Raw genomic sequence first — 27,312 nt, 5'->3', positions numbered from 1 at the left:
ACATTCACTCGAGGCAGTAGCACTAACTCACCTATTTGTAAAATCCAATTTGTAAAAGCTAAAAAGAAACAAAAAAAGATTGTAAATAAGATAATTTATTTCTGCTAGGAACTTTATGGAGTTTTTAATCCCCAAGTCCACCCCGGCCATTCCAGAACAACAAATCACGAATGACCCCTGAGGGCATCACTCACACACACACTGACCACTACCATCAGATGCCATAAAAAGCAAATGCAAAGCGCCTGATGACCACTATCTCAGAACTTAAGGGTGACTCGTCGCTCCACCGGTGTGGATGGTTACGGGTGTGTGAGCGTATGAATAAAAGCAGGAGCAGGTATGGCAACTGCGGCTGCACATTACAGGACGGTGACAAAAGGGGGAAATGATGCCATTTTGTCTGCTCAAATCGGCTACTTTACATCTAACTAATTGGTTCATCCTCGTTGGGCTGTATGTTCAGAGTATGCTCCTTTTGTACTGGCTCAAAGTAACGACTCCTCTGTAGGACTGATTACAGCTGAGACTGACCTCGACATCAAACTTTGCTTCTCAAGCTTTAAGCGCTGTGAGAAGCAACAACCTGCACAGTGGTCATCAAAACACCGGACGGCGTGACAGGCGCCAGATGCCACACTGAAAAACCCCATCGGGGCGACACAACCTCACCCATCCTCACCTAAACCTGTAGTGCCATTGACAAGAAAGAACGCAACAACGCAGGTGTCAAAAAATACCCACAGCCCAAAGCACATTATCCTAATTATTAGGCCGCAGGTTGCTCTTTTTTTCACGTGAGTCTTTCACTTCTTTAGCATTTCTTGAATGAGAGTCGTCATGAAGAGAGGTTTTTCAGACACTGGTCCGGAAACAGGCCTACCTGCCTGCTGCTGCTGCTGCTCCATCAGTGGAATCCTGGCTCCCCGCCTCGCTAGGTGTGCTTCCTGATTTGGAGGGTGACACAGGGGTCGGGACTAAATAATGAAAAAAACATGAATCTGACATTACAGGCTGCAAAGAATGGACTGCTCAAAGGAAATTGGATGAATTGCAACAAAGTAAAACCAGTGAATGAAAAATATGTTAAAATATGTTAACAAATGTTAAAAAGAAAGGAGAGGAAAGGCAGGGCATCAAACACATTGTGGGATTGAGAGACATACATTTGTACTCAGCTTCTTTTGTAGATGCATTATAAATAACTTAAGCTATTAACAGGCACAGCAGTGACCCAGTTGTGAGGCGCTGAGGGTGTTGGTGCAACTTTAGACCACTAGAGAACAGTGCTTCCAAAAAGTCGCCGAAAGCACCCTGGTGATTCCACCTACACTGAACAACCCTGAATTCATTGAATTCACTGAATTTATTTTACAATTACATTTCAGAGGAGTATTAGCAACACATCGAGAGAGAAAATGAACTTGCAGAGTAACAGAGTACAGAGTAGTACTGACATGTCAAAGTAGTCATGTTCATCACAGTTTAATCCCAATGCACACAGAATATAATACAATTCAATGTAGAATGAGAAACAGGGTTATCTGATCAAACCTCATGAAATAGTATGTGTTACAAAGTTAGTAATACAATACCAATAAAGCACGATCATGGCAACAAGAAATAGTAACAAGCGAGGCGGTGTTAGACTGATCATTTTCAGCTAATTAAACATGTGATAGGTCATCGGGGATTTGTGTAATGTTTGATGTTTGGGTGTCAAAGGTAACCTTTACCGGATATTGTGACAATCGACTAAAGCTTTTTGCTTTGTACAAGAAAAAAGAAGAGCGGAAGATGCTTGGAGGGTAAAAGGGTTTACGCACCTAGCGGAGGCTCCGGTGAGATGCCGATGCTCTGGAGCAGGGCCTCGGTCTCCCGACGCTTTCGGTCCAAGTCTGAATCCTCCGGAGTGGCCTCTCTCTTCTGCTGGCTCTCGGACTGTTTCAGGTTACAAAAACATCAGCTCACTCGCCATGACTTAAAGGACAAGCAGGCATGGGCATGCACGTTCTGATCAAAAATCACCAGCCTTCTGCACACACGTAGATGACTGTATGCAGATATGGACACACACAACCTCAGCCTGTCACGGCCTGACAAAAAGCCACCAAACGCACAGACAATACGCACCAGACAATACGAGTGCCGGTTGTATGAATGTACTCACTTTTTTCCTTACCTCTTTCTTCTTCCTCTCCTCCTCCTTTATCTTTTTTTCCTGTCTTATTTGGGCGAGGCGCTGCTTCTTGCGCTCCAGCTCTGCTTTTAAGTCACTTTTGTCCGACATGGTGTCCTTCAAGCGAGAGTCACAGAATGCTCAGGTTTCAGCATAACATGATAAGAGTATTATGGAGAATAGGTTTATCAAGGGAGCCCGAGCAATGATCCAGAAACCCACTGGGTGTGGCAGTCATTCATCCGCCTACAGCGGCTCTATAACCTTGCCGGCCTGGCAGTCCTGACAATTGTCCGCACTACGCCCCACTGGGCCAGGAGGGATTTCCACATTTGTGTGACTATAGTACACAACTAGTTAAGTGTGCGTAGGCTGTCTCTGGACACTTCTTTTGATTGATCTCAATAATAATATTTGTTTTTTTAAGTAAATAAAATACCTGTGTGGTTCATAGGGATGGTACAAAATCCACATATATTGCTATATACCAAGTTTGGCATGTAGTTTTGTCTTCAAAAACATCCTAAATGTACCCTTATGTTGAGCAGTCTTACAGCCTAAATCTAGCCTTACACTTAGCAGTCTTACAGCCTAAATCTAGCCTTACACTTAGCAGTCTCACAGCCTAAATGTAGTTAGCAGTCTGCATAGACCAGTGATCTAGCAAACGTGTAGACGACACTTGACCCTGGATGTGAAACAACGTCTGCTAAAGCTATTAGATGGAAAACCAAAAAACTCAACGGTACAACCATGACAAAAAATACACCACAAATATATATATGTATCACACATTAAATGTGTACTTATCAAGCAGACATTTCTTAACTGCGTTACTAACATTGATAGGGGGATATGCGCCCGCAGCTAACGTTGACGTTAATTAAAAATAAAAAAAAAATAAAGCGCATTAAAACGCTGTGTGACGCGTTTAAGGCCGTACTATGGACTGATATAGCGAATATTTATGACCGTTTGACGTGATGTTGTTGTAACACTCGTACCTTGTCCAGATAAATGATGTGTCACCCGGCAAAGACGCTGTCTCACTGCTGCACCCCGAAAGAGAGAAAGGAAATCAGCACATTGTTCTACCGCGAGTCGAGGCCTCGGATATCTCGTTCAACGCGTATCGAGAGGCTATTGGTGGCACCGGTCAAAGCGGAGCATCTCAGCGGATGATGACCCATACAGTAGATAACACAGGTGCACCGCGCGCCGACACATCCCTAGGAGGAGTAGGAGGATTTTGAGGAGAGGAAATCCCACCTCCTCAGACATACGCACTGTCATCGTCTCGTCGCTGCTGCAACGCCGCCATCTTGTGGCCGTTTGTAGGGAGCGCGTGGGATTTAGCCCGAACTGACAAAACACGTGTTTGAGTCTCGTCAAAGAGACTCTTCTTTGAATGTTGCTGGTGACACGTGAAGAGGTTCGCAACGTCAGTTCGACGGCTTGAGGGTTCAAAGATAGCGTCATTTGTTATTTTAGGTGAATACCGAAGCAGCATGGCGTAACGTTACGTCGTTACGTCGGGTGGATTGTGTACAGGGCGGCACTTCCGGTACGACCTCCATCTGCGGCTTCTTCTTCTTATAATACTGCTTGATCTTCTTCGTTAGTGTGTATTGCAGTTGTTTACAGTTAGTAAGCATAGACATGCATGGCCGCCTCCAGCTGGAATGGAGTGTGAAACCAGCGAGTACGCAAGAAGATGATTACATTCATAATATACATAATGTTAGAAAAATCTGTTCCTTAAAATAAAAACACCATCACGCAAATGAGAAAATTTGAAAATGCCACATTTCATTGGTCCATGCATGCAATTCACATAGGACAAATTAGGCCTCATTGTGTGGTTATTTCTTATGAAATGTGTTATTATTTAACTAAAAATACATTTGCTACGTTGTCATGTGATTATTTGCTGAAAAGTTGCAGATGCAGATGCTGATTTCCTCTCCACTGCATATCCAACACTATTGCCCATTGGCTCTGTTGTATAAACTCACAAATGCTCCTGAACTCTTTTGTTAGTATGTGACTCACTAAAGATATGTACTGCTGCACCTGCACACTCTGTTCCGGGATCTTTGGAGCCATCTGTGAATACAAATTCAGAGTCTTAAAAGGGCTCATTCAAATTATTCTGGACTCTGTGCCAAACTGAAAGCTGGTCTGACTTATCCTTCAATTTCATTTATACGTTGAGGTCTTCGCTTGGCAAGGGGGAATAGCCAGAGAGGAATGGGAAAAGATGAAACTATAGGGCAGTACTGACACAATCAGTATGTTTTCGGCCTTTGCATAATCAATCTATTTACTCAACTTTTGGTCTCCCAACCTTTGGCATAATGTGTATTAAACGGCCTTTGGATATTAACCAAGTTCACTTTCCTTATTCTCAAAGGCATTTCTTCCATTTACACCTGCATCGCTCATATTGGAGTTTTTTTCATTGATGCACAACAAATTTACATTTGTAATAACTCCATCAATTTTGATTTTACTGCTGACATAGAGATGCTCCATGTCAAAGACGGATCTCATGTGTATTTCGGGGAGGCCAAATTTGCTCTTTTCCACTTTCTTGGAAAGCACATTAATTACTTTTTTACATTTTGTCTTTATCCAAACGCACATTTCAAGTGAGCTTTGCGTCAAATCAGACCACAAGAAGTTTCATATTTTATTTGCTCAAGAGGTTGTATGCTGTCATCAGTAACAAATACGTTTTTGCTATTAGCACTAGCTTTTTCTTTTAACTTTTTATTTGACTTGACTGGATAATGGTTGGTAGAAGAAAAATATGGAAGCCCATTTCCACCAGTAAAATAAAAATAGTTAGAGATATAAAGTCATAATTATGAGCTAGAAAAGTCGAAATGAAAGAATCCATCTTTAACGACTTGACCGGATGGCTCCAGTTGTTGTTCAATGAAGGTGCCACATCAGCCACATTGGTTTTATTCTATATGCCAGCGCACAAATAAGCAATCATAGTATTCCATCTGTGGTAAAGCCATTTCTCTCTTGAATGGGGTAACATATCCTAAATGAGTGTGTTCATGTATCTTAATTAAAATTTGATAATTATGAGATAATTATTAAATAGTTATGAATTTCTACCTCAGTAGTATGACTTTATTTGTCATAATTATGTTTGTTTTTTTACTAGCGGAAATGGGCTTTCATAGTAAAATTATTTGAAACCAATCAATAAAACAAAATATGTTCTTGTCCATATGTTGCGTTGTCAACCTCCACTTCATCCAACCGCTTCCCCCGGCGCCTATTGGTCCGCTCCGACGTCACTCACTCCTACGCCCCGCCCAGCAACAACGCACACCGCTCAGTGTATGAAAGTTGCATTTCAAGGGCAGACGATCGACTTGTCTGGAGACGAGGGAGCTGCTCGAGAGAGAGAGAGAGAGAGAGAGAGAAAACCCCCAACGAACAACAACAACAACAACGATGGAGAACTCACAACCAGCATCTTCCACCATGTTGATTTAACGACGGCTGTTTGTGCGCGAGGCCGAGCGGGCAGCTAATACGTGCTAGCTAACGGCCGTCAAGCTGGAGCCGACTGGAGGAAGAAAGAACAGTTTGACCCCTTAAAAAACACCGACGGTCCGAGTCTGCAAAGGACGGGGAAAGATGAAGTTTGCTCAGTTTCTGCTGAAGAGCAGCTCCGTCGCGGGGATACCGAAACAAGTGGAGAGGTTCGCCAAGTTCTCCCCCTCGCCTTTGTCTATGAAGCAATTCATTGACTTTGGTAAGTGTTTCGAGGAGTATCGACTCGTCCGGACACTGTTTGCACGTTATATAACCCTGTAGCACTCTCACAGGGCAGCTGCGGTCTATTCCCAGTAATCCGCACATGCAATCAGATGGGCTTTGTGCAAGAAAAACAAATCGAGGTACAGATGCAGAAAACAAATAGAGCTACATATGCAGATGCAGAAAACAGATGGACGTACAGATGCAGATGTTTTCATTTAAACCTCATCACAAGGTCAGATGGAGTCCACAGAAGAAATCCTGGAGAGCTTCCTTTGAGATCTAGAGGTTGCTGGGTTGTTGTCTTTGGTCGGATGGCGTCAACAGTTGGATGTTTGTGTTTTTCACTCGTTGTCTCTGTCCCCTCCTGTGACTGCCAGGCTCGGCCGATGCATGTGAGAAGACCTCCTTTGTGTTCCTGCGGCAGGAGCTTCCTGTGAGACTGGCCAACATCATGAAGGAGATCGATTTTCTCCCCGACAAGCTGCTCGGCACTCCGTCCCTGAAGCTCCTTATCAGCTGGTGGGATCTCTACGCCGCAACTGTCCCCCTAATCTGTCTTGTCACACTGTTGTTATAACAAAGCAAGCGTCTCGTGTTTAGTTAACTCGTCTTCCTGCACATCTCCGCATTATGAGAAGGAGGATTCAGAGGAACTGTGGCACGGGATTCCTATTGTATCCCAGCGGTATCTGGGTCATTTAAGTCCTGTCCTCATTAAGTATATTCATTTGTATTTCAGCATTATCACTTTAACTTCAAACGCAACTTCAAACATTCATTCATGCATGCATTGATGACCGTGTCACACGCTTCCATCTATGGAAACATTGCTGACGATGCTTCCATGCATCACGTTGCTGTGTGAAAAGTGCACGTGCAGAAGAACTACATCTGTTTTTAGCTGCATTCTTTCGTCATGGTTGTTCATCATGTGTGTGTGTGTGTGTGTGTATATATCACATGTCATAAAGCGGCATTCCTCTGCAGACTTCACCCCAGTAGACTGGGTAACCGTTACCAAACCTCCTGCCTTCACACAATAGCCTCAGTGGTGTTTGTATTGGGCCACGCGCCTCCCGACACTCTGGCTTCTTTGTTTGTCCGCTGCACAGCTCAGCAAAGGAGTCGACCTGTCGCTCGCTCATGCTGTTGACGATGGGTGAAAGGTCACGCCTGGATTTCCTCGAGCCAAGCTTGTGAAAACACGAGTTTCGAAATAGCCAGATTCAAGACGTGCATCCGGTTTGAACGCCGGGCCGGCCGTTCAAAGTGTGAGGGCCGGAGGTCGGTTAAAGGGACAAACCGACCATGTGGAAATTAGAGCCAACCACGCTGCTGTTCACCTTTCACCCAGTTTTCTCGACTCTTGAGTGCGACTCACCGAGCTCGGCACTCGGGTCCACTGGCCTCCACATATAGTCTGTGATCAAACAAGCTACTATTGTCCGGAAGGGACAGTGTTATTGTAATCACGTGGAAATGCTCTGTGCCTAATTACACAGCGGTTAAACTGGTAAAGATACTTTTGATCGTGTCCCATGTAAAGCTGAGGCTCCCTGTGTGCTGATTCGTTGTTCAATGCTTTTACATAAATGTAGTTGAGCGTTCTTGTATTTGTTTTGTTGAATCCATTGTTTTGTGTCCAACAGGTATTCCCAGAGTTTGATGGAGATAGTGGATTTCTTAGAGAAGGATCCAGATGAAAAGGATGTCCTGACAAAGTAAGTCGTTTAAAGAAGCTTTCTAGTGCATACCTTTTGCTTCTGTAATCCTTAGAGGCATTCTGTTTATACTTCAGAGCAGTGGGGTTCACTCTAATGCACCAAAAAGTGCTGAGAAGCAGATTACAACACACAGGAAGGAAAAAACAACTCCATTCTCTGCTCAAGGGGACACGCGTTCCTCCACTATATCTTTACATGGCAGAAAGCTGGTTGTTTCCATACACATTAATGCTGTCAATGTAATACAGAGAATATTAACGTCCCTGTCTGCTGGTTACCAATTCAGTTTGTAATGTTCTTCTTTAATACCCATCCAATAACTCTGTTATTACTCGTTAACTGTGCATTCCTTTATCATGGTGCAAAGTCAGATCAGTCGAGGGTTTGATGAGGTTGATGTCCTGGTACATCATTGAAGCGCTCCTGAAGGCCACTGTCAGACTTGAAGATTAGATTTGGATTCAGTTCCACTGCTTCGCAAAAATCCAACATGTTCCAAATCCAAGTGGAACCGTTCCTGCAGTTCAGCAACTGCAATCAGTTCATTGGTGTGGAGCGATGCATCTCTTTTACTCAGCACATATCTTGATATTTCATCTTGGGTTTTAAACCGTTTTTTATCAGGTATCATCTGTCAAGAACAAATTGAGCTGATATTGAATGTTTGTTTCTTCATATTCACCATAAAGTGTTTAATACGTCATCATTACCACTGCTGTAGTGGCCATCGGACCTTGTAGCGCTCACTGGGGACACTAGTTTACCAGCAAATGTTAGTGGGCGGCTGTTGTTTTTTTTCTTTTTTTTTCAAATCTCAACCCTGATTTGTACTCGTACTAATAGACCCTGAAACACTCAAGCGGCACGCCGCGTCTTTGCCCTCAGCTTCACACAGACTCTGGTGAACGTCCGCAATCGGCACAACAACGTGGTGCCCACCATGGCTCAGGGTGTGGTGGAGTACAAGGACGCCTTCGGCGTGGACCCCGTCACCAACCAGAACGTCCAGTACTTCCTGGACCGCTTCTACATGAGCCGGATCTCCACGCGCATGCTCATGAACCAGCACAGTCAGTATAGCACTCTGTCGTTGACTGTGAGTTGATCTCCACGGTCGCTCACACCCGGAGCTCCTCGTGTCCTCACCCTTTGACTCAATGAAGTGCTCGTGACGTTTATGAGCGGTTTCAAATGCCACAGTACACATTCTGGCCGATTTAATGCGGTAGTTATTTCAATGAGGGATGCAACAGTGTTTGGCTGCGTCAGCGAGGAGCTCCCTGTTGTGGAAGATTTTGTCATGCAATTGGGAATCAGTTGTAACGTCTCTTGAGCATCAAAGTTGTATTTTCCGTTTATTTCTTGCAAGGAAGAAGAGGTCTGCAACAGCTATACATGGACAGGCAGTGGCAAGCTTCTTCTTAATGTTCGAGAGCAGCACAGATATATTTATACATTGACAGGGTTAACACCGTGGTTTTGTTATGCTAAAGAGTTAGAGACAGGCAAGGAGGTCCCAGACCTGAAGGGAACTCGAGGTGCTTACAACAGATGTTTGATTAGATCTAGGACTATGGCCAAAGAGATTCACACCTTCTCCCTCCTCCACGCAGCGGTGTTATGCAAAGACAAATGGGATCAAAGAGGAGAGGTGCTCTGAGAGGTGCCCCCCCCCCCCCTCATGGGCCACGTGCTTCATATTTGACACATGTAGGGACAGTGAATTGGGTTTGTACATTGTTTCAGTCACACACTTTTATTGCATTGTTTCCCCCTCGTAGCATTAATCTTTGATGGCAGTGTGAACCCAGCCCATCCCAAACATATCGGCAGCATCGACCCCAGCTGCGACGTCGTGGAGGTAATAAAAGGTAATGAATGATTTCCCTCAGCGCTAATACGGCTGTCTACACACACTCACACACACACACATACATACACATACTAACAAACACACACACATACACACACAGGATGTTTCATATATTTAAAACCTGTGGAATATAAACCCATAGTTTTTTTGTCTTTGTATAATATATTCTGTATGTTTAATCTTAAGGACTCGTGACTGTTTGACCTTTTTATCATTTGATGTTTTTGGAGTCAGAACATAGTGGGAAACAAAAAGCGTTGTGATATGAATGACCTCAATAGACCCTCTTCTAAATCTAGATAGAAATCATAATGCCCCTCTAATAGTTCTTCATTCCTCATGGGAAAAAGCAACCGCAGAGGATTCATTTTTGTCTTTTTTTTTCACTTTCAAGATGCCTATGATACTTCGAAGATGCTTTGTGAGCAATATTACCTGACCTCTCCGGACATGGAGATCACAGAAGTCAATTGTAAGTCTTACAAAACAATCACAGAATCAATTTGTGTAAAGTTATTGCCTATTGAATCACCTGGATATTTCATTGTGTTGCTTATTATCATTATCATTATCTGTTTTCACAGCGAAAAACCCTGACCAGCCCCTGCACATTGTCTACGTGCCGTCTCATCTGTATCACATGCTGTTTGAGCTTTTCAAGGTAGAGTACCAAACAAGCCGGAAGACCGGATGATATTCCTCGCCGCTCATTTTTACATTCCCTTTTTGCCTTTTCTCTGTTAGAACGCCATGAGAGCAACAGTAGAGACCCACGAGACGAGCCCAACGTTGCCCCCCATCAAAGTGCGAGTCTCACTGGGAACTGAGGACCTCACCATCAAGGTAGACGAGTCGTGATGGACCACAGCTTTAGTACTAAAACCGGTCAATGGAGCAGAGGGAATAACGCAGGGATAAACCCGAGTTAAGATTATGCTACCCAACAAGTGTTGTTGTGCCATTCACCTCCATCACCTATACTGTATAATTGTCCATGTTGACCTATTTAGCATAAAAGTAAACACTGTCAAGATTCCATTTAAATGGCAAACGATGAAGCGCTGACAAGTTGCCGGCTGCCAGAGAAGGAAGAGGACCCCTCGTGCATCTAACATACTTCTCCTTTATCTTAAGATGTCTGACAGAGGAGGCGGAGTCCCTCTGAGGAAGATTGAGCGTCTGTTCAGCTACATGTACTCGACGGCTCCGAGTCCAGTCCACATAGACAACTCCCGCAATGCGCCACTGGTGAGGCTGAACCCGTCGTCAGTGTCAGTCAGTATGCAGCATGCTACACTACTACAGACACGTGTTTGCTTCTTAAACTGGGAGTAAAAGTCAACCAGATGGTAAATCTCCCTAATCAGAGGTTTAAACAACTGAGCATGTTGTAAATTAGCTTATCACGAAGAGGATTGCAGTCCAGATGAGAACTTTAACCATTGGATAAGCGACCTGTTTGCAACACAAACCCCATCCACGGTGTCCACACTCTGTTTTTAAACGTGACCCTGTTATTGATCCATCAGGCTGGCTTTGGCTACGGCCTGCCCATCTCTCGTCTGTATGCCAAGTACTTCCAGGGAGACCTGCAGCTCTACTCCATGGAGGGTTACGGCACCTCGGCTGTCATATACTTGAAGGTGGGAACTCCCAAAAAAATAACCTTTAAAGCCAAGTTGGTGTAGAGTTTAGATTTACTTTCATCCCACACTTAGTTTGTGGAATATGTGAATAAGTGACTGTGTAAAAAGGTCGTGTCGCTTGTGATTTATAAATCGAGACGTGTTGCATGTCCGGAGCCCTTTGCCGTCTCTTGTTAAACCCGTAAATGGAGCTCAGAATGAACTTGACCTGGTTCTGACTCTCATCCACGGGGACGTGCCCGTGTGATGAGGACACGGACTAATACGCCGCCTTCTGTTCCGCGTCACAGGCCTTGTCCTCAGAGTCGGTGGAGAGGCTTCCTGTCTTCAACAAGTCAGCCTTACGGCATTACCAGACGAGCATGGAGGCCGACGACTGGTGCATGCCCAGCAAGGATCCAAAGAAACTGGGCACTTCCAGTGAAAAAAAGTGGATTCTGTGATGGCGGACCGAAGTGAAGTGACACTCTTTATGTAGTTTAATTTGAAGAATTCTAGAATTTAAAAAGAAAAGTATCCACGTTGGACGGAAGAAATGAACAAACGCGCTCTGTAAGTAGGGGGGAAGGCATGCTAACCGACCTGGACTTGTGTACGCGCAAATGTGGATTAATTTCTCACAGAAAGAAGCATAAATCAACAACTCATTGTTGTTGATTTATGCACCGAAATCACTGAACTGAACTATTACTACCAGCCTCAAGGGATTTGATGTAGTTATACTGTACGATGATTACTGCCTGCTATTGGTAATCTAACAAGTATTAATCTTATTTGCCACACTCACTTTTCAGGTTTAACAACCCTGTTACACTTTGTTAGTCAGTATGAAGAACATAATTTAATATTGTAAGACTGAAAAATATTCTTTCAATTCAATTACCTCAACAAGCTAATTCAATTAAATGTTTATGAAGGCTCAGAAAAAAAAAGCCTGCAGGTTCATTTGAGTTAAACAGAACAAAAATCAACGACCAGCACAAAGACAAAGGGAGAAAAGTATTTTCCTTCACTTTTGGACATGTAGGCATTTCAGTCATTCATGACTTCCAGCATTGATTCACAAAGACAATTGTATTTCAAGGTGGTCTATTTCTAATACAACCACAGCGTTTCAGAGACACTATGAGGAGAATTTGCACTGGTCTTGTGTGTGGTGTAAAATTACATCAATGTATTTTAGCCTGTTTTATATATGATGTTAAAATGAGTGATGGACATTGAGTTGCAGAATGCTAAACGATGATGTGCCTTTCTGGGGAAGTATAACGGATAAAAAGAAGTTATTGCAACGTATTTGAAGTTAATCTGTTGGTTGAACTGTGAATAATTTTATTTGAACTGTAAAACCGCCAAATTAACCTTGATCATCTCAGTAATAACCGAAACAGAACTGAAATACAAACTTATTTTTAACTTGCTCCAAGAAAGTTTGAAGTGCTTTCAAAGAGTAACTGTCTAGAACTGCCGTTTGATAAAGCTGTATTTATCTAACAGATAGTGTTATCTTCATCCAACATACATTTAACCTCCTAATAATATGTATTTGCCAAGTTTTAGAATTTTAGAATTGCCTCAAGATCGTTGTTGATTCAAATGTGAACACTAAGTTTATATTGTTGTGATTTGCAAGCTGTCTCCGACGGACACGTTGCACTGTACACTGTGTTGTGTTACTGTACCTTGTGGCCACAGTAGAAAGACCAGTGAATGTGGAAAATAAAAATCTGACTTTGGCAACCCGAAACTCATCTGTTCCCAGCGGCTCTTTGCAACATCACTCGGGGTAGCGCCCTCATTGTGTCCCAGCCCTCCCCCTCACCCCCCTCCCCCCCCCCCCCTCTTCTCTCTCCTCAGCTTGTTTTAGGAAACTTTGCTCTGTTTGTCTGACACTAAACGCGGACACAGTCCTGGCTTTTCTCCGCTTGTCCCTCGGAGTTCTGTTTTCCGGTTTACTCCGGTACGATCGAAACACAGCATTGTGCAAGCTCGTTCTTAAAGATAGGGGAAAAGAAAATGAAATCACCACTAATAAAAGCCTCTTTTCCACTTCCCGTTATTATTATGCATGATTTAAGAATATAAAATCTCTATGTGCCTTGACATTTACTGCTCTATTTTAAGAGGAACAAGGCCTGACCCTTCAATGACACAATGTTCCCTCTTAAGGAGGTGTCTGGTACACATGCTGACCAACAGATCTCAGCCTGTTCACAATTAGAATATTAAGAATGGCAAATCTGGGCTGCTGCTTCAAGATGGTCATCGAAATGACACATTCACCCGGATTGTTCAAAGAATGTGCCAACGGCAAATGTCCAAACATTCTCTGAAATGCTTGCAGAAAAGTAACTCATCTTTGTCTAAAATATGCGTCTTGCTATGTGTGCACCGTATCATTGGAGGTGAAGAAAAAGCTTGAAGTTCCTCGACCCCTCACCTCATTTCTCCACTAACGACACAAACCAGCGGACGAAAGCGTTTCAGAGCAGCGACCCGTGAGCTGCACGTACCAACCTGCACCAAAAATAACACGCTGCTGGACAGGCTGTGTCAACAAAGAACAGTTTATATAACAGCACAAACCGCTGTGCATTATTACACTGTAGCTTTACAAAACAAATTTGTTGCTATTTCACTGCCCTGAATATCATATTCTCTTCATATACTCTGAGCGATGTGAGAATTCCTCATTCTACTTCTGGCTGAGAAAAAAAAAAGGTCAATATACATGACTTCATGTGCAGCCAACCGGAATAACTGGAATAAAGCACTGGTTGTGGAGGGCTTTGTCAAGTGTTTGTTCAGCAAATGAAGGGGGGGTATCATTAGCGCATTAGCCTGAGAGGAAGCATTAAGGCTGGCTGCCAGGGAGATGGGGATTCTCTGAAGTATGTGCTAACGCTGTGATGGAGAGACGGGACTAATTGTATTTACTTGACACTCAGTTCCTCTTCTGATGAGAAATACAGAACGTTTTATGGATCGATGGTGCTTCCATGTGACCCAGTCAACAAATATTCTCATTTTTCCTTCCCTTTAGTTGATTTTTTTCCATAGGTGGATTGCCACTTCATGAGCCGCCACGTAGTCGTGAGATCACGAGTTGCGCCAGTTCTACTCGGGGAAAAGACAAGTTGCAATCATTTTCTTTCCGCACTGTCAAAGGGGGATTTCTGTGTGTTCCAGACAAAGTCCTCTGTAGGAATGATGAGCCAAAATATAAAGAGACACACTTGTTAGTACCAGCTCCACCTTGCAGAATGTTTGCTTTTCTATAGTCAACAGACAGGAAACAAATGGCGTCATCAGTATAATATCCCCTCGGGTTCCAGCAGTAGATACTTCTTCATGGGAAACGGCAGAGGCAGCTGTGCCACACCCGTGTGGCAGAACCCGCCCAGGCCGGCTCTGATGGCGCACCTGCTCAGGTGCAGCAGGCTTCGAGGAGCGTCGGCGCACACGGCGAACAGCGCGTCGTAGAAGTCTCTGTGTCGCTGAGTTGGAAGAAGAAAAACAGGAACCTCGCATCTTTATCCGGATGGTGAACGATCGAATGAAAAACCCCGAACTTCCACGCAGCTTCTCACGCTTTACAGCCTGTTTACTTACTGAGCTGAACACATGCTTCATACTAGTGTACAGCTTTTTTTTTAATGCACACGCTGAACTACCTCGTAGCAGTCGTCAGGAATGGCGGCTCTCCACTTTTTTGTGGGCTTCAAGTGTTCATACGAGTTGACCATTATCTCCACCGCTGCAGGGTAGTCGCAGCAGGCCTGCAACACCTGCGCCAAACAAGACACAACATTCCGTTAAAGAGCGAAAGGGGGAAAAAAAACAACAACATCTGAAATGGGATCTAAAGACACAAGGTGTCCGCCCCCTGTACCTTGTGGAACTGGGGCGGGTAGACCCGTGGCGCGTTGTGGTTGAGCAGCAGCTGGTAGCAGAGCTCCGGGATGGCCATGGGGCGGACCCCAGTCACTTTGAGGACGTACTGGATCGGGGCACAGCCGTTGATGTCCATCGCCTGGGTGTCCGCTCCAGCCTCCAGCAGCATCTGCATCAGCACGTGGTCGCAGTTCCAGGCCGCTTTGTGAAGAGCCGTTTTGTTGTCCTCTTCTCTGAGGTTGGGATCTTTGAAGCGAAGGAAAATGGCGTAAAAAAAAACCAAAAGGGCACGCCGAGAGGCTATCAATGCAAAAGGGACACTGCTCGCCTGCCCCGTGGTCCAGCAGGAGGCGACAGACTAGATGGTGATCTTGGCTGTAGTTCTGCTCTTTGCAGTCGAAAGCCCAGAAGCACGCAGTCATCAGGGGCGTCTCCTGGAGCGAGTTGACCGCATCCACGGAGGCTCCGCGCTCCACGTAGAGAGCCACCAGCTCCGGAACGCCAAATCGGGCTGCCGCGTGTAAAGGCGTGTCCTCCTCGTTGTTCCGGCTGGCGGTGTCAACATTGGCACCTGCGTGGAGGGAGGGAGGGGCAAAGGTTATATTTTTTTTGCATCACTCTGATGAATCTGCTAACCACCCATTGGCCCCTTCCCCTCCCGACCTTTGAGGATAAGCTGCTTGGCGCAGTCCAGGGACTCCCTGCTGATGCAGTAGTGCAGGGGCGTGTGTCCGCTCAGCGACACGCTGTTGACCTTGGCCCCGTGAGCCAGGAGCAGGGCCACGCAGCCCCCGTTGGAGAGCTCGCAGGCCACGTGCAGCGGCGTCATGCCGTTGGGTGTCCGGTTGACGGCCGCGCCATTCTGGAGGAGCACCAGTGCCGTTTCCAGCGCGTTGTACATCACGCACACGTGAATACCGTTGGCCCAGGACGTCTCCAGTTTGTAGCCTGGGAGCCAGTAGCCTGGAGCAAATAGAACAAGCGACTGCGTAGTCCTTCAGGTTCCTAGTGACTACTGACACTGTTGCTCTTTCCTCTATGCTTTTCTTTCTGGTTTGAAATAGCAATTCCAACGAATTGAGGCTGGTTTCTTTCTCTTGTTGATTGTTACAAAAATATATAGAAATACTGAGTTATCAGGTGTTTCAAGTGTTTGAACTCTGACTCACACTAGATTTACACCTCATAAGGGCATTGTGTTTAATCCCCAGGAGTATCTAATGGTGATATTAGCTCGTGTAGAGGGTCTGTTCTCAGGTCATTTCTAGTTTTAGGAGCCATGGGGATTTACCACCACCTACTGGAAAAACTGCAGAACAAAAGGTTTATGTTATGATATTCAAGAGGTGCTATTTTTCCTTCTTAACGGCTGGTTAAAACCACAATACTTCACAATTTTATTCTGGATACTCGCATGAAATTTCATCTTTCAGGGTATCAATGCTTGTTATACTGTGACATAACATACAGCATATCAGTGTGGATTTTATTGCTCTTGTTGAAATGTCTCCGTACCTTGTTTGTATGAGGCCAGCACCATGTTGGGGTCCTCCACCTCTAGCACGGTGTCAACGTCTAGTTTCCCAGCGTGCAGAATCTGCATCACCTCATGGGCGTCGTCGGCCTGCAGGGCCTCCACGAACAACCGTTTCAGCTGTTTCACAGCCAGCTGTGTGGTGCTCGACTCCCCCATGAGCTCAGGGAAAGAAGGGCCCCGCTCCTCGCGTGGCACTCCGAAACCAATCGACTCTAACGCTCTCCACACAGGGTGGAGGGCATTGGAGATGAACGCACCAATGGGAATAATGAAGGCGTCAGTCATACCCAGCCTGGAAGGCCTCCGTAAGTCCAGCCATCACATAAGGTTTGAGGGGGGAAAAAAAGCAGATATGAAGCGGGGGCAACAAGTGGCACAGGGGAGCCGTCAAGAGGGAAGAAATAGGCCTGAAGTGAAATTAGGCTGAGTAAAAATAGAAAGGAGAGGGGGGGAGGGGCAGGAGAGCTACAGCTGACTGGCTGATCTGGAGTCAGTCTACTCAGATACCACTGAGAGAAAGGCGTCATGCACTGGACTGTCACATGGTGAGAGCAGTAGGCCGTAGGAATGGCAAAGAAATAATCCTGTTCTCTTCTATTATAACAGATTTACATGATGTTCCACAGAAAATGAAACAGTCATAATATGAATTTTTGCACAGTTCTGATGCATGCAGCATATATTCCTGTCTCTGGCACTTGATACCACGGAAACTGTACAGAGGTCAGATAAAAGTTGGAAAAAAAGAAGAAACAAAGACCAGCAGACTGTGGACAGTGACTGCACGTTTTATTCAGTGTGACAGGTAGCTGCCCTTTCAAACTTTTCAGGATGCCAAAAATAAGAGCAAGGTAACGAGAAAAAGGAAAGAAGGAAGGAAGGAAAAAAAGCAGCTCTTTAAAAGAGGGAAAGCATGGCTAGCAGTTTGGCGATTACCTTTTGCTCTCTACATACATGAAAGACAAACCCTTCCGGACATGACTCAAACGCCTGCCAGGAGCACCAGGGTCTCATCCACACGTTGGTTTCATCGTGCTGCTCAGTCAAGCACACGGAAGAAAAAAAAAGAAGAAAAAAAACGACCCGGAAACACATCCTGCCCTTAGGTGTGACCTTTGAGCTCCTCAGACCTCAGACAAACTGTGCACACATACTGTCACGATAGAAAACAAGGCTTCTTTAGGATTCTTTCAGCATATTGCTCTCATTGTTTCACTATACATACAAAAAAGCGTCAAAAGAGTGCAGTCGACGGACTGACTCGGCAGGGGCGGGGTGGAAGTGTGTGTGTGTGTGTGTGGGGGGGGGGTTATTCACAGAAAGGTTCAGGGCTTATAAAATAGACCTAAAGAACATACCATGAGCAGTTTATTGGGAGTAGCACTGGAGCAGCACTATGGCTGTTATAGAGGAAAAACTATACGCACAGTGGGGGAGCATCTCCAAACAGTCCTTCATTTGATAAAATCCACCCATCTCTAAATAACTTTAAGTTTTGGCAACAGGAAGTGATCATACAATTCTGGATAAGTCGTTGCTAAGTGTTAATAATCATTTATTATTAGTTTACTCTTATTCTGAATAAATTATCATAAACAGTAGTCATTAAATACAGAAATAAATAAATAATAACATTAGTAGATCGGTGATACCTGTATTACTGTGGGATTGCACGGATGAACTGTATCTTTAGCCCCTCCCATATGTCTCGCTCCTAACAGTACACCAGGCAGGGCCCTTAGACAAAAGGGAATTATTACCAAAGCTGCCTTCATTTTGATCACGGTGCTCTGTAGTTACTGTAAACCCACGGAGTGACTCTCAGGAATGCCGAAGAAGTAGCACAGGGATCGTGTCTCTCAGTGAGCGTCAAAAAATCCTAAAACAAGTACATGTGTCAAAACAATTTCAAAAGGTATATTCATTTTATATCTAAAAAGGAAATCGACATGTTTCAAGTCTTACTGAACCAGTGCAGTAGGAAAATTAAAACTATATTTCTACTATATTATATATCAGGTGCCAGCAGTATCGGGCGTGATCATCTTTTAGATCATCTCTAGATTCACTGCGTCTGTCCTCCATCCCCGAGGCGACTTGTCTATATGGCAGCATTCCTAAATAATATTCAGATTTATAGTCATTTGCAAGGTAAACTGTCGACACTCACACTGAAGGGGTTGGGGAGGGGTTCTACTCCTTTAGAACAAAGGCAGTCGCAGGGTATTATTTCTTTGTGAGAGGAAATACAAAAAGAAGTCGAAAGCAGGTTACGAGGTGTCAAAAATTAACATTATGCATCCAAGCGGAAAGAGTACTTTTGACATTTTTTGTTTTGTTTTTGTGGTATAGGATTTGTTGGTCACAAATTCCATGATTACATGTTATCTGAAGTCTCCATCAGAAGCAGTCCGGTGAACTATAGCATGTCCCTGTTGTCGCACATACATTGTATGGTATACGTATACTGTACGGCGCGTTAAACAAGCCTGTGCAGAGGTTTGAATTTACAGTGTTTGCACTTCCAGTGTATTTGCAGGTTCTGAGAGTTTGTTCCTCCTTAGTACACTCGGGTTCCCTCCTTTAGTTCCTATTGGAAAGTTCCAGGGTGGGCTCCTTCGGTAGTGACAGTAAGCCGCGTGGGTACACCCGGTGGTGGGAGATGAGCACTGCCTCGTGGCTTCCACCTCTGCAGCATCAGCTTCAAAGCGTCAGCGTCAAATGCACGAGAGCAATTCCACTGATCCATCTATCTGAACGGGATAGGCGTAGGTCTATCGAAATGGCACATCTTACAAATCTGTATTAGCGCTGTGCCGTCTCCGGGAGCTTTTATGGGTAATTCAGACGTCTCTGAAGATGATATGGGACGAGGAGAATTGTTTTTTTTTGGCTATGAATAAATAAACAAAGTTTACAGCAATAAACAGCTAAATTAAATTTTTAAATCTTAAATGGCCCAAAAAATGGGTGAAAAATGAGGCAATTGAACGGGACAGGATCCTCTTATCCAACGGCATATTTTGGTTTAATTTTCTCGGTGAAAAAAGTCACTCGTTGGTCTCCGACAGTTGGGTGTGTGGCCCCACCAGTCAGAAGCATTGAACTACTGAGCAGGCGTCCCTCAGGGTTCCTAGTGTGGCCCACTGACGTTCTGTTCCTCCAGGTGCTACTTGGTGTGGTGCTACAGGAGAGCCGGAGGTCGGAGATCTAACAAATCGCTTCACTCTGCCGCGCTTTCTTTGCTCCCGTCCTTCGGCTGCTGCGCGAGCTCCCGCTTCCGTAGCTTCTCGCGTTGTTTCTCCACTTTCTCTCGGTTCCTCTTGGCCTTTTCCAGAAGAACTTTAAGGTCTTTGATCTTTTTCTTGAGCAGGGCCCGGTCCTGGGAAGAAGAAACTCCAAGGGCCTGAAACAAATGAACCCCCATAACTGTCTTTCCTCCTTTGGTCGGAAGCATTGATTCTCGATTTGAATCCAATTCACCTAAAATTCCTGTAGTCCTGATTTAGGTTTTGTTTGTGCCAATATTCCCATGATAGTTTAGATGTTATAGTATATACTATACTAAAAATACTGTTGCTATTATTTCTATTGTATTGATTTTATATGCAGGGTTTTGTTACTTTGATTATCTTAGAAAACCCTTAACATAATCACACTTATTTTAAGACATTCTAAAGTTGAAGAATAAAGTTGTCTTCTCCGTAGGAGAAACCCTGTTTTTAAATTCCCCCAAATATATCTTCTGCTGACATGCACACTGATACTGATCAAATATACAGTATATATATATATATATATGTGAGTATGTGTATGAAGCACTCACCTTGAGCTCAGCACTGTCCAGCTGTAGCAGCTGTTCTCCATCTACGTTGCTGGCAGTGAATTGTGGGATGTGGTGCTCCAAGTTGAGGCCCATTAGCCAGCGGGCCACTTGCTGGGAGGTCCACTCTGCGATGCTGTGGTTCTGACAGGGGTACTGCTTCTGTAACTGTGCCTCGTCTAGGATCTGAGCGCATACAACCCGGAGGAGAGACAGAATTGGAAAAAGAAGCAGATGAGATGCAAATCTTTCAAACTCAATATAGTGCAATATTGCGCTTAAAGTTCATTTCCGACAGACGACTGCTGAATATGAATGAAAATCATTCTTCTCCATAAATGATGACTTTTTATCAAACAGAAAAATTGGCTTATACGCAACGTACACATGAAGCAATGCATGCAGTCGGACACATTTCTCACCTCATCGTCAACCATATCCAGACTCTGAGAGCAGCAGCATTGAAATAAAGAGAAGAAGACTGGGCTGGTAACAGGGCAAACAATAAAGGAGTGGGTTTTGTTAAGAAGCACGTTGGCCACGTATTCTAATTACCCAACACCCTGACGGGCGTATTCAAGTGTCTGTTGAGCTTTCATGTAACCTTCTGCTTAACTTTAATGAGAATATGAGGTGTTAACACAAAACAATCAATAACCAATTGTGGCATCATTATGAGGTCATTAGGGGGGGTCGTAGGTTATTCTACTATAGTAAGGCGGCACAGAAGGCCCAGGTAGAAAATGCACGGCCCGCCGCGGATCCGTTCAATTCCTACCGTTGGAAAAAAAAAAAAAAAAAAGACGAATATTTCAAGTGTATATCGTTACCTCATCTGAGGAAAGCACCGGTGTGTGTGAGCGTCCCAGCATCTTGGTCTCACTCAGCAGGCCACTGATCTCCACTGAGCTGCTGCTGCTGCTGCTGGCGCTCAGATCGTCGTTCAGAGAGGGCGCCTGAAACATCAAAAACACTCTGATAGGACGACCGTCTCAGAGGCAGAGTTTAGTTGATTAGACGGAGGGCTTCTACTTCTATTCCTTTAAGACTTTTGGTCTGGGCACGTACAGAATGATCTATGCGCCTCTTTCTAATATTTGACGGGCAATAAATAGTACACTTAACTAATGTATATGAGCTTTTTTATAGACTGCAGGACATCAGGGTTGTGCACATTCCTCATTTTTATGATGTTCCATTAAAGCAAAAACTGAATGTCATAAGGGGTTGGAAATGAAAATGGGTCAAAAATTCTCTCTCTCTCTCTCTCTCTCTCTCTCTCTCTCTCTCTCTTTCTCTCTGTGTGTCCTTGTGAGTGTGACGGAGTGGGGACATTTACAGAGTTACAGTATTAAGACACAAGATCATTCCTCTAACCTGCAAAGACAAGCTGCTGCTAAAATATACAGACTATTTTTTTTTCTATTACAGATTCACTGAGCACAGTTAGGATTATAAAAGGGTTATTATTGAGGATCGTGGAGGAAATCTTTTTGATTTTCTTTGAATGAATAATGCAATTACGCATTTTCCAGTACCAACTCATTTCCATTTGAGTAGATTGAGGTCAAATTGAACAAAACACAACATAATACAATACCAAGTAATACGAATAGGAGAAGAAGTGGGGCCATGTAAGGGAGGTCTGTTCAGAAATAACACAACACATCAAAGCATGTGATCAAAGTTACAGTTTGAAGGCAAAAAGCCTGATCTCACTCCACTTATGAATACTTTAAAACCAAGAGTCACTTCATGGCCTCAGTGTAAAGTGAATGCAGTGAATCATTAATTGTGACCAAACCTCATGCAGCTTGGCCTTGAGTTTGTCTGGACTGTCCTCTGCTGACGTCTCTGTGGATCTGAGGGACAGAGAAAAATCACTTTGAGTGCCAATAAAATCCCATTTAAGGATAATTAATTATACTTTAGTTGAAAAAGAAATCCTGGCATTCTGGTATTGAATCTCACCCGGGATCCAGAGCTCGTCTGTGTTCCTCCACACAGTGGGAGGGGCTCGACGTCGCAGGAGACCGAGAACCTGAGACCACAAACCAGCCCACACTGACATTACTCCTCCTTCAAGTTATGCTGAGCAGATGCAGCTGCAGATGCATTGGTGACCATGTGGGACATGCTGCAGGGAGGGTGTGGGAGTGCTAACCTGCAGTGGACGACCGGTGCAGAGTTCGCCTCGGGGAGCTTCCTGAGCTGCCGGGGGCCCCGAGGGCCCCGAGAGCCGCGGCTGCTCCATCACAAGAGGCCGCGCTGCGAATCCAACCCGGCCGACCGCGGGCCGGACTGCCGTGTCCTTCCGACACCTGGAGGCGGACGTGAAGGGGCACAAAGAAGGGGACAAGAAATGAAGCAAATGGAAGAGAAGAGAGAGGGAGAGTGTGAGGCAGGGAGTGGCATGAGGGCAGAAGAAAATAAATGGAAAATGGAGGAAAGCAAAGGCAAAAGACTCATCTGGAGGAAGTGACTCTGTATACTTTCAACGTTTCTAATTCCTTGCTTTACCCCTGCTTTCACACTGCCTAGTTTTTATGTTCCTGCACATTCTGAATCAGCCCTTCAAGTTGTTCATCCAACCTAAACTCATTCCTGCTCTAGCGGAGTTAAGTGACAGCATTAGCCAGAAAAAGACTGCGGCTGCTACCATCACACAGGGAGAGACGATGCGCTGTGACAACGCCAGAGCCTCAATTTAGTGACGCGAAGCGACACATGGCCATTCATCAATTAAAGGAATGGAATGATTGAAAACAAACACGCTGGGGCTGATGAACACACATTAATTAAACACCATGTGGTGAATTTAGATACATATCAATTAAGTAAGAGTAGTCAAATGAAGCAGCATCTGGTCGACAGATGTTGTTTAATAAGGAATCTGGTGGTCACTGAGAAACAAGAAAAACATGCAGGTGTGCGTTTTTTCACACAAACCTGTCCCTCTGTGGAGATGATGCTGTCACCGCACATCTTCTTTTTGCTGGGGGAATAAGGAGAGGCCTCCCTCAGATCTAGTCACAAGAAACACACAAGCACATACATTGTTATTGAGCTTATAATACATTTGTTCACTTCAATTGTTGTTTTCTTTTGTTTCATTAATGGACTCTTAATATGGCTCGACACCCATTAAATAATATTAAATAAATAAAAAATGTCAACACCCGCAAAAACCCCGCAAAAAATAATAACATTAATTACGCAAGCAATTACATTATAATGTTTCTGCTAATTTACTGACTGCACATGAAGCAGCTGTCAGGGCAGAGGAATCCATTCCATTTAAAAGGTTCTGTCTATCTCCCACCTCCTTTTTTCTTAATGTCCTGATTGGTCTCCCTCAGTCCCCCCTTGGATGATATAATATCCCGTCTGCACTGTACAGTATCGTGTATTGCACCTATTTGTGCACACGGCGCCCCGACAGATGCAGCCAATTAAAATTAACCCAGCCCAGCTTTAACTGACTTGAGGAGAACAAAAGCAGACAGAGGAGCTTAAAAGGGATTATGAGTTTGTTGATGTTTGCAGAGACTAAAAGTGCAACTACAGTCAGATTTGAAAGTGCGCGTGAAGGTCGAGGCCCCCGAGGAGAGGAGGGTGTGTGTGTGTGTTTAAGGAATCAGTGTGTGTGTTCTGCACTTTGTGTGTGTGTGTGTGTCTTCACAGGGCCAAAGCAGCCAATACACCGCAGGGGCCTTCAAGAACTTTGAGGCAATGTTGTTGTGTTGCATTATGGGTCATCTTGTGGATAAAAACAAACAATAGGGTAGGTACTCAGTTGTACGATACAATAAATGCAAGACCCATTTATTTAAGACTACAGGTGAAACTAAATATATAGATATCTATATACAGTATATACAGTAGATATATATATATATATATACACTAATATATTAGTTTCACCTTACTGAAGTTACTGAAGGTAATGAGCTTTTGCACAATATTCTAATTTTTCGAGTTTCACCTGTATGTATTGGACATAAATGCGTTCCTACTTCATCCGTCCTTGCATTCATTAAATAAACATTTCTACATGTTGTAAAAACGGGCTCATTTGCTTTCTTGCTGAGTGTTACGAGGTCAAATCAATAGTGTGCATGTTTGTGCGCTCAATGTGACACTTGAGCCAGGGGACCTTTAGCTTAGCTGAGGCCAGGAGCAGCTAGCCCCGACTCTATCGATTCGTCCCCTGCACAAAACACACCTCCAGCTTGTGCTGCAGCCCTCCTGGGGCTGTGCTGCTGGGCACTGTTGCTGTTGTTGTTGTTGTTGACCTGGATGCCATTCTGCTTCATCAGCTGCATTAACTCGGACTCTAGTGTTGCAATCTGTGGAGGGAGAGGAAGCCACGTATGAGTGTGTAGTTGTATCAACAACAAAAAAAGGGCAGCTTTAATTGACTGAAATAAGGGGCACAAATTATTCACCTTATTATTATTCCATTTATGAATATGTATGCGTTTTATGAAGGTTGGCGTGGTTGCACACAAAAAGCACAAGTAAAGTCAGTTTAGTTAAAGCCCTCATAACCCGCTTGTTATTTTTTTCCACACCATTCACCCTTCACAGTGCAGAGGGAGAATGAATGAATGCTCACTGGGTAATAGCAGGGGACAGTTGGGTTGACTGCCCACTCAACTGTGGGGTATAGCCTGAGACGTGAGCAGAAAAAAAAAACACAGCAGTCTGACTGTTTTAGGACTAAGGCAGAAAATCAATACAGAGTGTGGAATTGGAACCACAGGCTTCTGAGGAGGAAAACGCCTTCACATGTGGCAGAGACCCTTCCCCGCCTTGCAAAGCAGTGGTGATGGAGCGATGCTACTGATCTTTTGGATCATACTGATGTTTTGATTTCATTCATCTTAAACATTTACAGCATGTGCTGTTCTATGTGATGTGTCATCAAGCACAGAACTAAAGTCATTATAAGTATATCTCAATTCTAGGTTTCTTTGGAGGCAGGCAGGCAGAATTGTGCCCCAAAGGGGCCTAAAGGGGAAGATGGAGGTGAGAGATGAACCGAGTTACCCTGACTTGCAGTCCCTGGATCTCAGCCAGGTGAGCTTTCTCAGCATCTTCCAGCCGCCTCCTCTCCGCATCCTCCTTCTGGATGAACTCCACCTCTCTGGAGAGACGAGAGGGAGGGGAGATCGTAATGCGGTGAGTAGGTGTGAGCTGACTGAAGATTTACAGTACGAGTTTGGACACATGTGTAGTGTGCGTGTGTAGAGATGGAAAAGAATACCTCAAAATACAACCAAATACAGTACATGTCTTTAAAATATAGGAAATACTCTGGAATTTCTGACAATTTGGGATAGCATATTCATGTTTGGGTTATATAATATACACAAAGCTCCATATGAATGAACCCCATGAAAAGAACAGTCACAGAATGTCAGTGTAACTAAGCAAAGCTATTAAAAGACAACAACTTGATTGATTATGTATAGATATATACATAGATATATGCATATTTATAAATGGGACTTAAAAGCCCATTACATGTGGCTTTCATATAATAATAATAATAATATTACAGTACATCAATATCTGCACAGAAAATGAATAAGAAGGTAAGTAGTAAATCACTATAAAAGAGAACAGGTAACTTAAGTGAGTAGCCTTCTTACTTCTCCTTCACTGTACGTTTCCCAGTAGCAGCGTAGACCACATAGTTAGCATCGGCCGCTACCTTGATATTACAACCATCACCATGTACAATAGGCTGTGTAGCCAGACTAGACATAAATTATACATGAACTTGTGAACAGATTTTAGATTTTTTTTGTTTTAAATGACTCCGCTTCAAAGTATTTTGTTACAAATTACATTGCATTTTTTTTTATAGGACCTATCAATCACACAATCAAATACAAAATAAAATAGAAATAATGCCCATCTCTGCATGTGTGCATGTCTCGACGCGAGGGACAGTGCATGCCTCTCACATGAGTGTGACTGCTCATAGTGAACTTAAATTATGAGATCCAAAGAAATAGACTCGTCCCGTCTCAACTCAGATGGACTCATCAGGACAAACTGCCGGGAGTGAAATATAGATCTATATCTTTATAGGGTAAAGGGATATACGATTATTTATAGTAATTCAGAGCTCTAGTCCCACCTCAGCTACACAGTACTGTTGATAATGAAACATTTCCCAGCTTTATTGAGTTAGAAACGTGTTGCAACAATTTTCCGTATTCAGAATATTTTGCTCCCCCCGTCCCCTCGACCACAGATTAGGATGACCGCTTTAATCCAGGCTCACTTACTTCTGCTGGAAGTCCTTGATGAGTTTCTTGGCTTTGTTGTACTTCTTCTCCAGAGTTTGGTACTGGGACTGGGCCTCCTTCAGGTGCTCATTGACGGTGTGGCAGAGGGTCTGTGCTTCGATCCAGTAGCTCTCCAGCTTCAGCATCCTCTCCTTGTTCTCCTCGATGCTGGCCTTCAGCTGACTCTTCTCCTTCTCCCAGCGCTGCTTCTCCCTCTCCACTGACGACAACTGCACGGCGACAGAAGTATCTTTGGTTACAACGCCGGGGGAGCTTGCAACTGAAAATTGCATTTCACTAATACTGAGCAAGGAATCCTCGATAAAAAGAAACTTTTTGCAATAAAGCTTTTCATTCAATTTCTACAGTTTGTGTCGCAAACCAAAGATGGATTTTTACTGTCTGCATCTAAATGGAAACATTAGATCAAAACATTTATTTTCAGTAATGTATTCCGAGTACAAATTGCATGACTTTATTTATCTGTAAAAGGGGAACTTTTCATATTTCTTAAACAAAAGCCTGTTAAGGCACCGCTACTGTGA

At 44.0% G+C, this 27,312-nt stretch overlaps 4 protein-coding genes across 24 annotated transcripts in view; 1 reads left to right on the top strand and 3 right to left on the bottom strand.

Annotated features, from left to right (window-relative positions):
* LOC119219303 (cytoplasmic dynein 1 intermediate chain 1) overlaps positions 1 to 3,732 on the bottom strand; it is a 42,569-nt gene extending 38,837 nt beyond the window's left edge. For 3 of the 18 annotated variants that reach the window (XM_037474428.2, XM_037474437.2, XM_037474444.2), the window contains exons 1-5: positions 3,184 to 3,729; positions 2,171 to 2,296; positions 1,827 to 1,941; positions 884 to 977; positions 32 to 58 (exon numbers count right to left, since the gene is read on the bottom strand). In XM_037474428.2, coding sequence (XP_037330325.1) covers positions 32 to 58; positions 884 to 977; positions 1,827 to 1,941; positions 2,171 to 2,290 — 356 coding nt within the window. In that variant the 5' untranslated portion in view covers positions 2,291 to 2,296; positions 3,184 to 3,729. Of the gene's footprint in view, positions 1 to 31; positions 59 to 883; positions 1,029 to 1,826; positions 1,942 to 2,170; positions 2,297 to 3,183 lie in introns of all 18 variants that reach the window. The other 15 variants (XM_037474433.2, XM_037474440.2, XM_037474445.2 and 12 more) reach the window with 9 other exon arrangements.
* Positions 3,733 to 5,511: 1,779 nt separating this feature from the next.
* On the top strand, positions 5,512 to 12,958 carry pdk4 (pyruvate dehydrogenase kinase, isozyme 4). 2 transcript variants are annotated; one of them, XM_037474481.2, is made up of 11 exons: positions 5,512 to 5,960; positions 6,346 to 6,487; positions 7,618 to 7,689; positions 8,578 to 8,762; positions 9,474 to 9,563; positions 9,960 to 10,037; positions 10,150 to 10,226; positions 10,310 to 10,408; positions 10,700 to 10,813; positions 11,095 to 11,208; positions 11,502 to 12,958. In XM_037474481.2, exons 1-11 carry the CDS (start codon positions 5,843 to 5,845, stop codon positions 11,652 to 11,654), a joined length of 1,242 nt encoding a protein of 413 aa, XP_037330378.2. In that variant the 5' UTR covers positions 5,512 to 5,842; the 3' UTR covers positions 11,655 to 12,958. The 2 variants fall into 2 exon arrangements, with proteins under 2 accessions (XP_037330378.2, XP_037330379.2); XM_037474482.2 differs by lacking the exon at positions 5,512 to 5,960 and adding an exon at positions 6,079 to 6,200.
* Positions 12,959 to 13,764: 806 nt separating this feature from the next.
* On the bottom strand, positions 13,765 to 17,059 carry asb4 (ankyrin repeat and SOCS box containing 4). The gene is made up of 6 exons (XM_037474470.2): positions 16,621 to 17,059; positions 15,769 to 16,068; positions 15,434 to 15,676; positions 15,104 to 15,351; positions 14,886 to 14,999; positions 13,765 to 14,708 (listed from the first exon to the last, which is right to left on the bottom strand). Exons 1-6 carry the CDS (start codon positions 16,925 to 16,927, stop codon positions 14,520 to 14,522), a joined length of 1,401 nt encoding a protein of 466 aa, XP_037330367.2. The 5' UTR covers positions 16,928 to 17,059; the 3' UTR covers positions 13,765 to 14,519.
* Positions 17,060 to 17,409: 350 nt separating this feature from the next.
* ppp1r9a (protein phosphatase 1, regulatory subunit 9A) overlaps positions 17,410 to 27,312 on the bottom strand; it is a 35,229-nt gene continuing 25,326 nt past the window's right edge. For 2 of the 3 annotated variants that reach the window (XM_037474383.2, XM_037474381.2), the window contains exons 9-19: positions 26,768 to 26,997; positions 25,518 to 25,614; positions 24,691 to 24,814; positions 23,415 to 23,491; positions 22,630 to 22,786; positions 22,437 to 22,506; positions 22,270 to 22,327; positions 21,296 to 21,421; positions 20,888 to 20,911; positions 20,469 to 20,651; positions 17,410 to 20,048 (exon numbers count right to left, since the gene is read on the bottom strand). In XM_037474383.2, the coding sequence (XP_037330280.2) occupies positions 19,866 to 20,048; positions 20,469 to 20,651; positions 20,888 to 20,911; positions 21,296 to 21,421; positions 22,270 to 22,327; positions 22,437 to 22,506; positions 22,630 to 22,786; positions 23,415 to 23,491; positions 24,691 to 24,814; positions 25,518 to 25,614; positions 26,768 to 26,997 (1,329 nt within the window). In that variant the 3' untranslated portion in view covers positions 17,410 to 19,865. The remainder of the gene's footprint in view (positions 20,049 to 20,468; positions 20,652 to 20,887; positions 20,912 to 21,295; positions 21,422 to 22,269; positions 22,328 to 22,436; positions 22,507 to 22,629; positions 22,787 to 23,414; positions 23,492 to 24,690; positions 24,815 to 25,517; positions 25,615 to 26,767; positions 26,998 to 27,312) is intronic. The other variant, XM_037474386.2, reaches the window with a different exon arrangement.

Source organism: Pungitius pungitius, chromosome 17, assembly GCF_949316345.1.
Source record: "Pungitius pungitius chromosome 17, fPunPun2.1, whole genome shotgun sequence".
Taxonomy (NCBI): domain Eukaryota; kingdom Metazoa; phylum Chordata; class Actinopteri; order Perciformes; family Gasterosteidae; genus Pungitius; species Pungitius pungitius.
This window is presented reverse-complemented; position numbering and strand designations above follow the sequence as displayed.

Coding starts and splice junctions, on each gene's coding strand:
- pdk4 (XM_037474481.2), top strand. CDS start 5,843: ATGAAGTTTGCTCAGTTTCTGCTGAAGAGCAGCTCCGTCGCGGGGATA. Junction 6,488..7,617: donor CTGAAGCTCCTTATCAGCTG/GTGGGATCTCTA, acceptor TGTGTCCAACAG/GTATTCCCAGAGTTTGATGG. Junction 8,763..9,473: donor CATGCTCATGAACCAGCACA/GTCAGTATAGCA, acceptor TCCCCCTCGTAG/CATTAATCTTTGATGGCAGT.
- asb4 (XM_037474470.2), bottom strand. CDS start 16,927: ATGACTGACGCCTTCATTATTCCCATTGGTGCGTTCATCTCCAATGCC. Junction 16,069..16,620: donor GCTGGCCTCATACAAACAAG/GTACGGAGACAT, acceptor TATTTGCTCCAG/GCTACTGGCTCCCAGGCTAC. Junction 15,677..15,768: donor CAAGCAGCTTATCCTCAAAG/GTCGGGAGGGGA, acceptor CCCTCCACGCAG/GTGCCAATGTTGACACCGCC.